This window comes from Brienomyrus brachyistius, chromosome 8 (genome assembly GCF_023856365.1).
Source record: "Brienomyrus brachyistius isolate T26 chromosome 8, BBRACH_0.4, whole genome shotgun sequence".
Lineage (NCBI taxonomy): Eukaryota > Metazoa > Chordata > Actinopteri > Osteoglossiformes > Mormyridae > Brienomyrus > Brienomyrus brachyistius.
In genome coordinates this window covers 10,033,298-10,051,135 of record NC_064540.1, presented here as the reverse complement: position 1 = coordinate 10,051,135, position 17,838 = coordinate 10,033,298, and the positions used below count along the sequence as shown (strand labels likewise).

At 44.3% G+C, this 17,838-nt stretch overlaps 1 protein-coding gene across 3 annotated transcripts; it reads right to left on the bottom strand.

Moving 5' to 3' along the window:
- Positions 1-108: 108 nt before the first annotated feature.
- On the bottom strand, positions 109-6,311 carry gpr61l (G protein-coupled receptor 61-like). 3 transcript variants are annotated; one of them, XM_049023513.1, is made up of 3 exons: positions 6,010-6,311; positions 5,469-5,596; positions 109-3,149 (listed from the first exon to the last, which is right to left on the bottom strand). In XM_049023513.1, exon 3 carries the CDS (start codon positions 3,053-3,055, stop codon positions 1,790-1,792), a length of 1,266 nt encoding a protein of 421 aa, XP_048879470.1. In that variant the 5' UTR covers positions 3,056-3,149; positions 5,469-5,596; positions 6,010-6,311; the 3' UTR covers positions 109-1,789. The 3 variants fall into 3 exon arrangements, with proteins under 3 accessions (XP_048879470.1, XP_048879469.1, XP_048879471.1); XM_049023512.1 differs by lacking the exon at positions 5,469-5,596; XM_049023514.1 differs by lacking the exon at positions 6,010-6,311 and having other exon boundaries at positions 5,469-5,992.
- Positions 6,312-17,838: the final 11,527 nt, after the last annotated feature.

Genomic DNA, 17,838 nt, shown 5'->3' with positions numbered 1-17,838 from the left:
TAGGTTTTGAAACATAAAGTTCTACAAGGCAAATGCTTTCAGAAAGTACATAATTTCCCTCAAAACTCTTCCATCCATCCACCCACCCATCCATCCATCCATCCATTTTCCAAACAAAGAGCTTTATTAAAAAGTAGTAAAATATATATATTTTTAATAACAATAATAATCCCCCTATGACTGTGTAATAAATTGTCTTAAAATTATTACTAGTGCTGTTAAATTTAAAGCATGCTTAAATGTAAGTTTTTCTTTGACACCCCAAATATACAAAATAATATTATATATCTATACCTTTGGAAAATATCTTTGAAATATTTATTTGCATATCTGGGTCATTTAAGGACATAAGAAATTTACAAATGACAGGAGGCCATTCGGCCCATCAAGCTTGTCTGGGGAGAACTTAACTAATAGCTCAGAGTTGTTAAAATCTTATCTAGCTCTGATTTAAAGGAAGCCAGGGTTTTACACTACACTAGCAGGAAGACTATTCCATACTTTAACTACACACTGTGTAAAGAAGTGTTTTCTCAAATTCAGTTTAAAATGTTCTCCCGCTAATTTCCACCTATGGCCACAAGTTCTAGTCTTTAAACTAATATTGAAGTAGCCATTTGACTGAACAGCATCCAGACCTGTTAGAATCTTATATACCTGGATCATGTCCCCCCTTAGTCTCTTTTGCTTTTGCTTTCAGAGGAGCCCATAACATATATGTACTTTATATTTCTGCTCCCTGCATAGATTGCCCGTTGCCACTGTGCTGCTAGTTTAGTGTCTGCTACACCACCCACCTTGGTGTCAATATCATTAATGTAAATTAGGAACAATTATGGAAGTAAAACTGGACATTGGTAGGCCTGGGAGGGGAGGAATATTGGGTCTGTTATATCTTAGGCCTTAGGCAAGAAGAGATTGTTTTGAATACTGTGTGGTCCTAAAATTGAACCCTGCGGTACCCCACTATGAACACAGGCCTACTGTGACATTGTGCCTCTAATAACTACCTGCTGCTTCTTGTCTGTTTTCCTGTTTTCAATCCAAGCTGCTACAGTTCCTAAAATCTCTGCAGCTCTGGGCTTAAGCAAGAGCCGTTTGTGGGGGACAACATCAAAGGCCTTCTGGTAATCTAAGTAAATCACGTCGTAGACCCTTTTGTGATCAATTTCTCCTGTAGCTTCCTCAAAGAACTCAAGTAGATTATTTAAACAGGATCTACCTCTCCTATATCCATGTTGGCTATCCCTCAGAATGTTATTTGAATCCAGGTAATCTACCATTTTCAATTGGATTAGAGCTTCCATTACTTTTCCAGTTATGCAAGTTAAACTGATTGGCCTATAGTTTGCTGGATTACTTCTATCCCCTTTTTTGAATTTTATTAAACCACAACAGTCCCAGATGTCAGTTTTTATATTCAGAAAAAGGAGAATAATTAACTTGATTCTAAATAACTTTCCAAGACAGGTCCATCAGTCTTCAGATCAGATTGCATGACTCAGGTGAAATGAGATGAACAGTCCCATTGATTTTCCGATATCATGAAATAATCGATTCACCTTCACAGCGACCAAACACAGAGGCAGTCAGAGCTGGGCATTCACAGGCAGTTATATGGAAAAGTGCTTTGGAAGCATACGGGGTAGTTCAACTGTGGTATGTGACACTTAAGCCTTGATCCAGTATTAATGAATAATGTATTACTATTACAAATGTCAAATACAGTATGTGCATAAATGGATGACAAGTCAAAATGTGAGCAATGCCATCCAAAAGAGCTGCATTTCTAATCAAAGTCTTCTGGGATCTGTCCAGGGATTCGGACTTCCTGGTGCACAATATTCCTGGGGCTGGAGTTCACGCAAATGGAGCGTGCATCTGTGGTGGTCCTTTGGAGGAACTGCAGGAAGTTCTCCTGGGCTGAGCCCTCATGACTGGAGCCCCCCAGGTCTGCAGGGCGTGTGGCGTAGCACCGACGCAGCTTACCAAGCTCCTCGCGGATCTGCCGGTTCAGGAGGCCATAGAAAAAGGGGTTCATAGCAAAGGAGGAGTAGGCGAGCCAGGTAACTGCCTCTTCCAGGTCCTCTGGACTCTTCAGCGATGTGTTGAGGGACAGGTGCAGGTGGAAAGAGAAATAAGGCAGCCAGCAGACAACAAACTGTCCCACAATGAGTACAAGGGTGAGAGCTGCCTTACTGCCCCCAAATATCCGCTCTGGGGTCAGCCTCGGTGCCAGGGTCCGAGATGCTATGATAGTGGTCTGGCTGTTGATGGAGTCCGAGCGCTGCTTCGGGTTTGTGGCCCAGGAAGGCATGGGCACATGCTGAAGGGCAGCCAACCGCGCCACCTTATACACATTGCAATACACAAGAACGATCACAATGGATGGTACCAGGAAACACAACACACTGAAGATGATGGCAAAGAGCTTTCTAAGATTGCTGTGGCTCCAGTGGAGGGAGCAGTGGGCGGCACTGATGGAGCTTTGGTTTCCATATGCTGGCCAGCCAAACAAAGTGATCAGGGCCAATAAAATAGACTTGATCCATATGAAAATCATCACAGCGATGGCGAGGTTGAGTGTCATTTTCACCTCATATCTCATGGGGTGTATTATGTAGTAATACCTCTCAATGCTGATGGCGGTGATGGTGAGGATGGAGGCACAGATCAGAAACACATTGAGAAAGATGTAGACCTGGCACTCCAGTACAGTGAAGACCACGGAGCTGAAGAAGGGGGAGCCGGAAACGATGCCCAGGGGCATCAGCAGCACAGCGCACAGGATGTCTACAACGCACAGGTGACAGACAAACGCAAACTTCCGCAAATGAGGGGCTTTGACGATGGCCACCATCACGGCCACATTGGCCACAAGAGCCACAGCGTTCAGGGTCACCATGAACGATATCCCAAGTAGGTCTTTGAAGTGGGACTGTGCACTAATAACGCCGAGCTGTACGCTGGGAGCTGTGGGGTGGCCACGCAGCCCGGGGCTGTTCACTACTGAACGGTTGGCTGCCGGACTCAACACTGGACCCAACTTTTCCATTGCTGAAGGTAGACACTTTGAAAATATAATTCAGGCCTCTCCCATGCTTCTGAGTCCTTTCTTTGAAAGGTTAACCCAATTGTCAAGAATACCACTGTGGAAAAAGTAAGGGAATAGATAGAAATGATAAAACTATCAAAATGGTTAATTATTGCCTAGGAAATACAAGAAGCCATATTCACCATTCATTCTAAAGCAGTGTGGCAAGAAAATGCGATTAGGTCTGTAATGGGTATAACAAATGCACAGCAGGCTTGATTGAGTTAGTAGAGCACGCCACCTGCTGCTGTTTTGGTAATATGGAACAGATAAGCACACCCTCAGAAGGAGCTTCAAGTGTTGGTGAAGAAAGCGACAGCTCAGCAACCACAACATCGTTAGAAAAAGGAGATACTTTTTTCTATTTATTTTTCTTCCCTTTGTCCTGTCCGGCAGCTTTAGCAAGCAGAATCATGGTCTGAATGCCTTGCTGTGCCAAACATGGTTGCTTTACCATGAGGGGCTCTATAAACTCTGTATAGGCCCCTCATGTTGATCAATTTCTTTATTTTATTTTATTTTATTTATTTATTTCATTTTTAACACATGCAAAATATTGCAGTGGATGAGCTGGCCGAAGAGGAAGGACAAACTGGGGGGGGGGGGGGGGGGGGGAAAGCAAGAAAAATTAAAAAAAAGATAAAAGGAATAGGTGAGAAACATGTCAAGAGTGGATAAATTCAGAAATGGGAATTTATCCAGAAATGGATAAATTCAGGAAAAATTAGATAATAAGGACAAACAAGGTAAAGCAATGTTGGTGATGTGGCAGTACTCAGGGGCGCCGCTAAGGGGGGGAAAGTTGGGACAATTCTAAGGGCCCACGCCCTTTAGGGGCCCCCAGAGATCTGAATGGGTGTGGTAGGGGGACCCAACCTCATATTTTGTCATAGGGCCCAAAATTGCTAGCGGCGCCCCTGGCAGTACTTCTTGCAGTTTAACACACAACACACTGGTCCTGTGTGCTGAAAACTTGGGCCAGGTAAACTTTAAATACAGCAAACTTATTTCCCCGCTTTGAGCATTGCTATAGAGTAGAACATACAGAACGCATGTATTTACACCCACAAACACCAGCAATCGGGCTTTCCGTTTTGAAATTAAAGAAATAATGGGTAAATCATGTCCCATATCAGTTAAAAACAGGACGCAGCATTCTATTTTCACTGCGGTGTGGGGACAACTCTGCCAGAACCCCCCCCCCCCCCCCCTAGCAGCAAGGCAGCCAGAAAAAAACCCAGCAATGAACCGTACTGGCAGCATTTACTGGTGTTACTCCCTATAACAAAATGTATTTGTGTATATATTTATTAAAATTTGATTTCAGTTTGCAATCCCTTCAATTTTGTCATGTTGTGAATATGCTTAGGGGCAATTCAAAGTGAATTTTAAATAAAAATGATTATTACTGATTATGGAAAACAATAGCGTAATATAATACTTTTGCCATATCGCCCAGCCCTATGACCCCCCTGACCACTACCCCCACCTACTGAAATCTAACTAGAGGGAAAATTGATAAATGATAAATAGCCGGATCATGTGGTTTGAAAGGTTGAGAAACTCTGCTCTTAACCATTTAGTGTAATACTTCAAGTGCTAATGTACCATTGTTTTGACTAATCTGTCTGTGAGCATCTTACACTGACGAGAGAGAGAGAGAGAGAGAGAGAGAGAGAGCTGTCCTGCATTCTTTACTGCTCCATTACAGGAATGGATTGGTCAATTATTATTGTCTGGATCATTGTTGCTGTCATGTAGATTATAAATATCTAAATGATACAAAAGTGCATTTGAATTTTGCCTGACTTTTTCCGAATGCTTGAATGGAATCTCATTTTTGATGCTAGTGTATAATATAACTCCAAACATTTCGTTTCTAACCTTTCATTATATACAGGATGTGCACATTAAAGTGGTTTGAAAAAGGCAGATCAGAGGTGAATCACTATGGCTTTGTGTATGCCCAGCCCCTCACAGCCCATGGGCCCTCCTGTGTGCTGGAGATAAGGGAGAAAAAGGGCACTTTGTCCATGCGAGATCATTTTCTTAAAGCGACCTCCAGTGAACTGGCATTTTTGTGATGTTAAATAACTGCTCTTTCTGGCCGGCTGCTATCCTTGACTGAGGTACTGCATTGCCGATACATGCTGCTAAAGGTCTTTCAGGCTTTCATCCGCACTAGATGCTCCTTAGCATTAGCATGTATAATGCTGCTAACAGTGTTTACAGGAGATTATAAGAGATCCCCCATTTAAACAACTCATATGGAATTTAGAATTATTTTGAGGTAAAATTCCTTTTTAAGTACATCATGTGACAAAAGTCAGAACAGCCCACAGTCTGCTCTAAACTCTCTGTTCCAGTGACTGACCTCTCTCATTTTCATGCTTTTCAGAAAATTGTTTTCACACTAATAGGTTCCATTTGTCATCGGGCAGATTTTGAGTCACCTCCGCTGGACTCCCAGCTGTCAGTGAAACTGGCTGCCTGCCGCTTCCACTGTAGAGCAAGACCTTAATCAATGAACAATGTCTTCATTCAACAAGAAAGTCTCCAGAAACTATAATATATTTTACCTAGCTAGTGTTTCAAACTTGTGTGCTTGACATTGCAAAGAACTTACACATGTTAAAAATATTACATGAGTCTTACATAATGCACAATGTCAGACCACATCAGTAGTTTACAGTAGTTAAAAGCACTAGCTGGGATGTTGAAAATGTGTGCCGTTCATCACACCTTGCCTGCCTGGACATCCCACAGTGCTTCTATGGCATCAGTAATCCACTTACTGAGCTTGTCATCTTAAAATCTGGTATGTGTGTCCTTCTCTCAGATTAAAGACAATAATATCATAAGACATGCATTGCAGTTGGTCTTAAATTAAAACCAGAAATGAAGGTACACCTCACCTCAGAAATGCCATATCTGGGCGCATCTGAATAGCTCTGGGTCCATTTTGTGTTCTTCCCTTCTGGCATTATGTGGACCTTGTGCCCGTCGTGGTGGAGGTGGTCCTAGGAGCAGCTGTGCCCTAGTGGAAGGGTGACGGTCCTGGGTGGTACTGCAGCCGAAACTCAATCCTGCTTTATCAGGTGCACAGCCAGCCTGGACGAGTGGCAGCCCTCGCATGCAGATGGGGGAAGCAGCCCTGCACCTGTCCAGTGCTGGGCTGGGGGGCACTTGGGGATTCTGCTGCTGGGTGTAGCAGGAGCGAAGCTGAGCTGTTTGGAGAGGGTGCCCCCCTGCCCTCTGTGTGCCCGCTGCTGTGTATGGCACCGACTGTCACACATTGTGTGCAGTGATGTTTTTTTTTTCTTTTAAAACACACACGCTCTGTCCAGCAGTACAGCGGGCATCCCCTAGGTCCCAGTAAGCACAGTTTTAGAGACCCACTGTTACTGCTGCAGAATATGCTACAAATATGTAAAACAATTATGGTGTACATTTTTCATATGTCAAAATATTCTATGTCTTAAGTATTCTAAGTTTATTTTTTAAGCAATGTTATTGCGAAAAACAAAGATTTTTTTTTGTTTTCTATAGCTTTGTATGTTTCTGGAAAACCTTGTCAGGTGACCCAGGGTGTTCAGGCCCTGACCAGCATAAGCAGATGGATGGATGGATGGATGGATGGATGGATGGATTCAAAGAGAATGATATGAATTGTGAAGTACCAACGTTTTGTGCTAGTGGCTTGTGTTCACATAATGGATTCCATACTGTTTTAGTTTTTGGGTATGTCTGTCACGTAGTATCTCTTTAACACGTAATACTTGTCCTCTGCAGTTTCCAGTGGGTCCACAGTCTATCCTGGAAGCGGCGGGCACAAGGTAGGGAATATCCCTGGACATGGCATTGTCTCAGTGTGAATTTTAGCAGCATAGCTTTTTTATAATTAAAGAGTAAAAAATTGCATGAGAACATTTATTTAGCATAAGCTTTTATCCAAAATGATGTACAGTTCATAAAGTAAGGTCAGACAGTCCCTGACACAGCTGGCAATAAGGGCCTTGCTCAGAGGCCAAATGGTGACATCACTCTACTGGGCATGTGATCTGAACTGGTGGTCTTCTGATCCGGGGCACGGACAGTCCTGACCTGTTCAGCCACACATGGCCCCAACTCCACATCAGTTCGGCTTTTCCTGCATTCGTTGTTTCCTCCATTTCTAAATAGATTTATAGCCATTGCAAGTGTTGTATTTAAAAAGTTACCAAGACTCAAAAAGCAGAACATTCTATATTAATTTACAGCTGGCATACTATTCAAAGGAGGACTAACAATGAAGGTGCACAGACCACTGGAATTCCACTGGAAGGTTTTACTGCGGTGAATCTAGACAGTGATGAAATGTTATACTTTGCATACTTCTGCATTTCAAGTTTTGAATTTCCTTTCATTTCATAGAAGTCCACAAGTATTTCACAGATAGTGGGGCTGAGAAAACACGCAGTTGTTGGAAGGGGACAGAATTATCCTCATCTAGATCCAAAAAGCAGCCAAAGCACTGATTCATACTGGCTTTCATTTTTTGGACAAGAGTAGCTAAATGGCTGCACAGTCAGCCGTCGGACATTCATGAGGTTAGGTTCCAGATCCCGTCGCACAATGAGGTGGAGGTTGGGGTGACCCACCGGGGTAGTCAGGGTTATCTCCGAGGGGTCCCACACGAGCTCCACTAAGGAGGGAGGAGCGGAGGTTAGGCTATCTGGGACCTCCATGGGGATAGGGACTGGGACCATGGTAGCCAGGGACACAGGAGCAGGATCAGGAATAACAAAGAGCACTGAAATGGGGACATTCCTGTGGAGGACACATGCAGGGAGTTATGGGCGTATTCCACCAAAGTGAGGAAGACTCCAGGATTTAGATGAGTGGGAGACCTTACAATGAAGCATCCGCTCCAGGTCCTGGTTGGCCCTCACCATCTGTCCATTGGACTGTGGGTGAAAACCAGAAGAAAGGCACGTGGTGGCACCAGTCAGTTTACAAAACTCCCTCCAGAACCTGGACAAAATTGTGGACCCCTGTCTGACATAATGCCAGATGGCAGACCATGCAACTTGAAGACATAGTCCACCAGTAACAGTGCCATCTCCATAGCTGAGGGGAGCTTGGGAACAGGGACAGGGACCAGCTTTAGAGAAGCTGGATAGTTAGGACCCCAGTAAATCCTCTAGAGAGAGGAAGACCAGTCACAAAGTCTTACGATACGTGAAACCAGGGGCTTCGGGGAATCTCAAGAGGCTGCAATAGGTCTACTAGAACTCGGGACAGGTTCTTATTACAAGGGCAAGTTGGGCATGCAGCAACTTATCCCCTGATGTCCTGTAGCATAGTAGGCCACCAGAAGCGCTGTCCTAGGAGCGCTCGGCTGCGATGCACCCCTGGATGACAAGCTAAAAAAGAGTCATGTCCCCACAGGAGGACCTGTGAGCGTAAAAATTCTGGGATGAATAGATTATTAGACGGACAGAGCGTCTGGTTTGTGATTCTTAGAGCCAGGTCTGAAAGAGATAAGGAAGTTGAAACGATAAAAAAGTGACCATCTAGCTTGGCAGGCATTGAGTCACTTAGTCAATTATAGATACTTCAGATTCTTGTGATCTTTCAGAATCAGAAATGGATCCTCAGTGCCTTCAAGCCACTGCCACCACTCTTCCAAAGGCAGACGGACTGGTAGCAACTCAAGATTACCAATATCATAGTTCCTCTCAGCAGGGCTTAACTTGTGGGGGAAAAAAAGCACACGGGTGCATCTTATTGTCTGAAACATGTCTCTGGGAAAGAACAGCCCCCACTCCAGTACCCAAAGCATCCACCTCCATTACAAACTATCAAGAGGGATCAGGGATCTGCAGAATAGGAACCAAGGTGAAACTACTGCAAAGTTCCTGGAATGCCTGTTTTGCTGTCTGGGACCACTGAAAACAAACCTTGGTGGAGGTGAGCTCTGTCAGAGGAGCAACAATGGCATTATAACCCCGAATAAAACGGTTGAGAGGTTGGGGCCTCAGTGACAGCTCGGACCTTCACATGATCCATCCGGACCAACCCCTCCCCGAGAATGAACCCCAGGAAGGGTGTCGGTGAAACTCGCATTTCTCTGCTTTAACATACAACTTATTAGCTAGCAGTCATTGGAGCACCTCACAAACGTGTAGGACGTGATACTGTTCAGATTGGGGAAAAACCAGAATGACATCTAGGAATAGGAAGACGAACTTGTTCAACATGTTCTCCATTAATCAGTTCTTGGAATATGTCCGATGCAATAGTTAACCCAAAAGGCAAAACCAAGTATTCATAATGACCAGAGGGTATATTAAAGGCAGTCTTCCACTCATCCCTTCACGGATTCTAACCAAACTGCTTAACTTAACTGCTCCATAAGTCCAGTTTAGTAAACTACCTAGCCCCCTGAAGTAAATCAAAGACTAAAGACAACAGAGGTAGGGGATTGCGGTTCTTGACTGTGATCTGGTTCAGGCCATGAGAGTCAATACACGGCCCCAGTGACCCATCCTTCTTCATCACAAAAAAGAAACTGGCGCCTGCTGGAGATGATGATGGCCGAATTATGCAGTGGGTTTGTCATATGCAAGCGGTTTATTTAAACTGGTAATATCCATGGCAAAAAAGCAGAAACAGGTTTCCGGGCTTGTGGTCAGTAGACAGGCAGGGTTTGGGCGATCAGTGTCGGTATCCGGGGGGCAAGGCAGACTGAAGTCCGTGGATAGGCAGAAGGTCTGGCGATCTGCATGGGCACTTTGAGGGCAAGACTAGAATAGAATCGTAGTCAGAAAAACAGATCAGGGTCACAATACAGGCAGGCAGGGGTCCAGACAGGAAGAGGGGATACCGGGCAGAAACGCTCAAACTTGCAACCAAAGTTGAAGATCTCCCATCTGGCTGGCATGCCAGAAGCGAATAAGAAACATTAACCCGATGAGCTTCAGCTGTCAGAGGGCAGCGTGCTGTAACTGGTTCTTCCAGTTACCGGTGCCGGCGGGGAGTGAACATTGTGGTCGCTGCAACACTCCCTTCTCAGGGAACCCCTAGGGCATAAAAGGGAATTTCTGTGTGATGTCAATGGGGCATCCTCGGAGCAGTCCATGACAGGCGGCTCAAGTTACTATTCATACACTGAATATTCCTTTTAAAGGAAAGCATTAACAACAGAAATAACCATTATGCAGAAATACTAATCAGATTGAACATTACTTAAATATAGATTGGTATAGCATAACATATAAAAATAAACATAAGCATTTGATCAAAGATCATTTGCTGTGTTTTACTGAATTGAAATTTCCTTAAGAACATAAGAAATTTACAAACAAGAAGAGGCCATTCGGCCCATCAAACTCGTTTGGGGAGAACTTTACTAATAGCTCAGCTTTGTTAAAATCTTATCTAGCTCTGATTTAAAGGAACCCAGGGTTTTAGCTTGCACTATACTAGCAGGAAGACTATTCCATACTCTAACTACACGCTGTGTAAAGAAGTGCTTCCTTAAATTCATTTAATAATGTTCTCCCACTAAAGACTACTTATGGCCACGAGTACTAGTATTTAAACTAATAGTGAAATAGCCATTTGCCAGATTTAGCTCAGCTAACCTCTCCTCATAAGACATTCCTCTAAGACCGGGAATCATTCTTGTAGCCCTATGTTGCACCCTTTTCAAGGCAGCAATGTCCTTCTTAAGGTATGGTGACCAAACCTGCACACAGTATTCTAGGTGGGGTCTTACTAATCGTAGCATCACCTCCCTAGACTTAAACTCCATACACCTAGAGATGTAACCCAGCATCCTATTGGCCTATTTTATTGCTTCCCCAGACTGGCGAATGTGGGACATGGAAGCATCAACATACACACCAAGGTCATTCCCATAATCAGCTACCTTTATTTCAGAAGAACCCATAAAATAGCTGTACTTTACATTTCTACTCCCTGCATGGATTACCTTACATTTATCTATGTTAAATTTCATCTGCTAGGTATCAGCCCAGTCACTAATTAAATCAAGATCCCGTTGTAGCCTCTGTGCTGCTAGATCAGTATCTGCAAATTGTGTCGTATGCAAATTTAACCAATTTACTGTATGTATTGGTGTCAATATCATTAATGGAAATTAGGAACAATAGTGGTCCTAAAATTGAACCCTGCAGTACCCCACTGTGAATGCAGGCCCACTGTGACATTGTGCCTCTAATAACTACTCGCTGCTTCCTGTCTGTTAACCAGCTTTCGATCCAAGTTCCTAAAATCCCTGCAGCTTTGATCTTAAGCAAGAGCCGTTTATGGGGGACAACATCAAAGGCCTTCTTGAACTATAAGCAGAACACATTGTAAGCCTTTTTGTGAAGCTTCCTCAAAGAACTCAAGTAAATTAATTAAACAGGATCTACCTATCCTAAACCCATGTTGGAGACCATTTTCAATTTGGATTAGAGCTTCCATTACTTTTCCAGTTATGCAAGTTAAACTGATTGGCCTATAGTTTGCTGCATTACTTCTATCCCCTTTTTTGAATATGGGCATTATATTAGCATGCTTCCAATCAGAAGGTACCTCACCAGTAGATAAGGATTTCTGAAAGTAAAGTTAAAGGTTGGCTAATAATACCCCTCATCTCTTTTAAAACTATAGACAAGATGCCATTAGGGTCCTGAGATTTATTTATTTTGAGCTTAGCTAGGCTTTGTACCTCATCAGCCTCAGTTATACATATATTTATCATAGACGACGCTGTATTCGTACCCATGTAAAATAATCATTTACCCATGTAAAATTGTCATGATTGCGCTTGAACGGGTGATCGCTCAGGCAGGCGATGCGGGCAGGAAACAGGCAGGCAGGCGGAATTAGGGGTAACTGGGGGTTTATTCGGGGCGAACAGCACGAACATCGGCTAACATCAATGACAGACAATCAACTCAGGCAAGACATGGACTCAAATAGACAGGACTGGGCGAAAATAAGTGGACTCAGCTGGGTACGATCGGGGAAGCACACGTGGATAATCAGGGGGGCGTGGCACACACGAGGATCGTATGAGCTGGGCGAGATAGAACCCCACCCCCCCACCCCCCCCCAAAGGCATGCTCTCCGGAGGCGCCTCAGGGGAGGCGATGGACGAGACAAGGGGAAACCAGGATCTCACTCATCTCAGCTAACTTAGCCTGGCTTGCACGTGGCACAGGAAGTATTCCAGAGAACACCACCGTGGATGTTCTGCTTCTAAGCTTATCCAGACCCAGCCTGAAAGAGGTACATGGAACCGTAGCCAGGTGGGCCCACCAGCTGCAAGGGGAATGCCAGGGATTTGGCGCATTGTGGATCGGGTGCCAGCCAAGGGAGGTCTTGGCCGACTGATCCCCAGTTGACAAAACTGGCCGTAAATTCAGCTATGACAGCAAAACCAATTTGAGTGGACCCATTTAGGAAGACCTATTTTAATGCATCAGTTTGAGTTTCATATTTCACTTTAAGACTAACTATACACAGTTTTAATAACAAGCCCATGCTTCATTTATTCTATAATATAGAACTTTTATCAGAATACGTGTACCTCTGGTCATTGGTTTCTGACTCATTTCTTTGCGAGTCCTCTTCTGAGCTGGGTTCTTCCTCCTCAACTGTGGCATGTTTGAATGCTGCAATGTTACATCCATTATCATCTGTGGCAGTAAGGATTTTCTCAGCTTGGTATATGTCACTTATGCATGCATTTATCCACACATTTTTTTATGGAGCCTGAAGTGTGTGAGTGCTCGATTTCTTCAAGAGCCTACAGAATATCCATCCATCCATCCATCCATCCATCCATTTTCCAAACCGCTTATCCTATTGGGTCACGGGGGGTCCGGAGCCTATCCCTGAAGCAATGGGCACGAGGCAGGGAACAAGGATGGGGGGCCAGCCCATCGCAGGGCACATTCACACACCGTGTCTTTGGACTGTGGGGGGAAACCGGAGTACCCGGAGGAAACCCCACGACGACATGGGGAGAACATGCAAACTCCACACACATGTGACCCAGGCGGAGACTTGAACCCGGGTGTGAGGCAACAGTGCTAACCACTGCACCACCATGCCGCCCCCACTACAGAATATGTTCAGCTTTATTCTTCACAGAAGTAACGTGCATTTGCAGACAGAAATGTCACTGTCAGTCCTAGTTTTCTCCAGATATCAAGAACTATGGACACCCACCAAACTGCATTTAATTGGCTTCAGAATTTGTGGTTCTTTTGTTTACACTGTTTATCAATTAGATTATTTATTTCTGTTTTCTTGGGAACAGAACATTTCTTATCCGTTTTCTCCATCATCCAAACAAAACCATCCTCTATAGTTCTGACTGGTAGATCTGGGCTTCCAGCCCATCTGGCTATAGCCTCATTATTCTACTGCTCTTTCGAGCCACTTTTGTCACTTCAGACCACAGGACCTCTGTGATATTTTGTTGTGATGGTTTCTGTTGGACTGCACTTAGTGTTGCCGTGTCTGTCGATATATTTGCTATCTACTGAGGCACAATAACTAAGAGTAACAGCTATGTCATTTGATTATTCAAATTGATAGCTCCCTGTGTAACGTGCTAGTAGCTGGGGATGTCACGATACCAGAATGTTTGTATTCAATACCAATATCACTGAACTTTGATGAGACTTGGTAACCTGTTCAATATCATGTCAAAAACAGAAATCTCAAGAATTGGCTTTTAATTATAAGTACCACCGTTATTAAAGTGAACAATATTCTGCCTTTTCTGTAGTACAATATAAAATAAACACTAAAGATTAAAATAGTGGTGTATTTGTCAAGTAGTTGTCATTTAAGTAAACTAGCGTTAAGAATCTGTTTCTGTGTCGGCCGTGTCTCCCATGGCATATACAGTAACAGGAATCACGCCAGACCATTTCAAAAGAATTTCGCGAGTTTTTGTCATAGAAACGTTAAAAAACACCCCCGGCAATAACAAAATCCGGTGTGTCTGCTTTTTTCGTTAATGAGCACATTTCCCCACTTCCATGCTGAAATTCTTCAACACTCAACTTTGCCAGACATGACTTCTGCTGTTTTTCTTTTCATCATCTGTTGAAGCTGTGCTATATAATCACCACTGTAAGCCATATTTATATCTTACTCACGTTTTTCACACATATTAATGTGCCGTATATTAATTTGTGGTTGCGCAAGAGTGCAGTACCGACCTTACTACCGGAGTATTGACTCTTGTGACATCCCAACTAGCAGCACCTAAAATAAACCGATGCACTTGACTCAACATTAGCAGGGTGAATGAGAGCCATAGGTACGATATTGGCATTGGGCAAGTCGCCACCCAGATAACATTACATACCTTGGCATGAATCTCAAGATGGCGCCCCTCTGGATGCCTCTTCAGGTTTGTGGTTTTCTTTCCCGTGAGTTTCATTCCACATGGCTTACACTGGGTTTTATTTTCATCAGTTGGTCCGTATGTGTGATAATTTTTTTTCGCCGGAGAGTCATGTTGGCTGACATAGCGGAGCAGAGTGATGATCTCCTGATGGCGCCCAAATTAGTGTTATCCAATTACAAGCGTGCATACAAGTTTTTAAAATTGAACCACTGCATTCATGCCCGTTATTTGTTGGTGGACCATGTCATGTGTAGAGCTGTGCAAAGGACTTCACATTGCACATTGTCCAGTTGTGTGTCTGTAACATTTTTACATCTTTGTTGGTTTATTTTTTGTCATGAATGCTTATAAAAATATTCGTCTTATAGGCGTTTTTTAGTTTTTGTTCCATTTTCATCACAGAATAAAATGTCCTTGACGAGTATTTTTTTGTCTTAGTTTTAATAACAAAATTAACACTGCTGAACACCACCATTTACTCATCATACTGAGCTGCACACTGCCCCAGTGCCTGCTGCAGGTCACAGTCTGATGAGGCCAACAAGACCGCATCATCTGCAAAAAGCAATGATGTGATCCTAAGGTCACCGAACCCCCTCCACCCCATGGCTGTGCCTTGAAATTCTGTCCATAAAAGTTATAATCAGAATCAGTGGCAAAGGGCAGCCCTGGTAGAGTCTAACTTAAGTAAGTCTCACTGCTGGCATTGCGAAACAAGCTCTTACTTCAGTAATACAGGGACTGGGTGGCCTGTAACAACAAACCCCGTACCCCATAGTCCTGAAGCACCCTTCGCAGGACCCCTAGAGGGACATGGTCCACAGAAAACATGCAGATTGGTTGGGCAAACTCCTACAAATCCTCTAGTATCCTGGTGAGAGTGAAGGCTGGCCTAGCGTTCAATGACCAGGATGGAATCTGCATTGTTCCTCCTGAATCTGAAGTTCGATCAACGGATGGCCCCTCCTCTCCAGTACCCTGGCATAGACTTTCCTGAGGGGTGTAGTCCCCCTGAAGGTGGAACTCATCTTTTGGTCCATTTTCTTAAAGATTGGGACTACCACCCCAGTCTGCCAGTCCAAAGGGCAGACAAGGCATGCAGTGCTGACAAGGCATGTTAGCTAAGATAGTCCAACAACATCAAGAGCTGTCAGAAACTCGGGGGGGGGGGGATCTCATACAGTAGTTTTTTGACTACTTCAGTGACCTCAGCCCTGGTGATGGGTCAGTCCACCTCTGAGCCTTTCAGCTGTAATTCCTTCAAGTAAGGTTTTTCAGTGAGATTCAGGAGGTCCTCAAAATATTCCTTCCACTGCATCTTCCATGACCTTGCTAAATTCCTCCCACGCCATAGTGTTTGCTTTTGCAGCCATGAAAGTTGCATTCCACTTAGCCTGTCTCCTTCTTCAGCCTGACAGCTCCCTTTACCGCTGGTGTCCACCACCAGGTTTGGGAATTGCAGCTGTGACAGGCACCAACAACCTTACAACCATGGCTCCACAATGCTACCTTCCTCAGCAATAGAGGCCCAGAACATCGTCGATTCAAGCTCAATGTCTCCAGCCTCCCTTGAGATGCAAGAAAAGTTTTGCCGGAGGAGGAGGTTGAAGATCTCTGGGACAGGGGCCTCTGCCAGATGCTCCCAGAACACCCTCACTATGCGTTTGGGTCTAACCAGTCTATTCAGCATTTCCCCCGCCATCTGATCCAACTGACCACCAATGAATGAAGCAAACGTACAGTGTATTGAGTGCAGGAAACACTTATTGGTAATCATACATATGCATGGGGACCTTTGTCTAAGGAAGGCTGTTGTAGCTCATCTGCCTCAAGGCTCGATGTGTTGTGCATTCAGAGATGATTGTCTGCTTGCCACAGTTGTACAGAGAGGTTATGCGAGTTATGGTAGGCATTCTGTCAGCTCGTGTCAGTCTGCCCATTCCATTCTCCTCTGACCTCTGTCATTAACACAGCATTTCATTCTGCAGAACTGCCACTCACTGTATGTTCTTTGGTTTTTTCCAATGTTCTGAGTAAACTCTAGAGGCTTGAAAACCCCATGAGTCCAGTAGTTACAGAAAATCTCAAACCAGGCTTTCTGGCAGCAACAATCATACCGTGGTCAAAATGGTAGAGATGACACTTTTTTCCCATTCTGGTGTTTGATGTGAACATTAACAAAGCCCTGCGCTGTATTTGCATGATTTTATGCATCGTGCTGCTGCCAAATGATTAGTTGTTTAGATAAGTGCATGAATAAGCAGTGTACAGGTGCGGGCTTTGAACCACCAACACTCTGATCACAGGCACAGTAGCTTAACCTGCTGAGCCACAAACCACCCGCTGAAATAGTACACCACTCTCCATGTTAGGGAAGATGAAGCTGAAATTTCGGTCAGAAAGAACAACCTTAAGGCAAAGCCCAGAAACAATGAATTGTGCTCAGAACATTCCAGCTCTGTGGAGTACTGCAGAGCATCTGTAACTTGAGCCTCAGTTTGAAGAAGGTGCAGGTACTGTGGAAACATCTCGTGTAGTGCCTTTACTGTATGTCCCAGTGCTCCATCTGATTACAGATCAGTGGCACTGACTGCACATAACATGAAGACCTTTAAGAGACCTGGAGTTACTCTGCCCCCTGGTTATATCATCATTTCATCCACCTCAGTTCCCTAATGTGGTCCCAGATTAGTGTGGATAATGCCATCATCTGCCTGCTACATTGTATCTGCTCCCATTTGGACAGGCCAGGAGGTACTGTAAGGACTAATGTTGTTGAGGCCTTCAAAACCATTGAGCCAGTCGTGCTTGGGAGTAAACTGTCAGCCATGAAAGTGGAAGCTCCCCTGGAAGTCTGGATCACATCTGACCGGATATCTGCAGTACGTTCTTCTTCAGGATAGCGTGTCTGAGCAGCATCGGAGCTCCTCAGGGGACAGTCGTGCCTCTGGTTTTCTTCACCCTGTACAACACTGACTATGAGCTAAACACGGAGTCTTGCCATATGCAGAAATTTTCTGCAGGAGTCGGTTGTATCAGGCATGGGGACAAGATGGAGTACAGAAGGGGGGAGCACAACTTTGTTGACTGATGTGCCAGGAACCACCAACAACTGAACATTGGGAAGACGAAAGAGTTGGTAGTGAGCAGGAGGACATCAAGGTCTCCAGTTACTTCCCTGTCCATTTGGGGCGATGTGGTAGAGACTGTACAGGACTATAAATACCTGGGTGTTCACCTTAACAGCAAACTGGACTGGTCAAAAGCTGCACTGCCCTCTACAAGAAGGGCCAGAGCAGGTTATCTTTCCTACGAGGGC

Coding starts and splice junctions, on each gene's coding strand:
- gpr61l (XM_049023513.1), bottom strand. CDS start 3,055: ATGGAAAAGTTGGGTCCAGTGTTGAGTCCGGCAGCCAACCGTTCAGTA.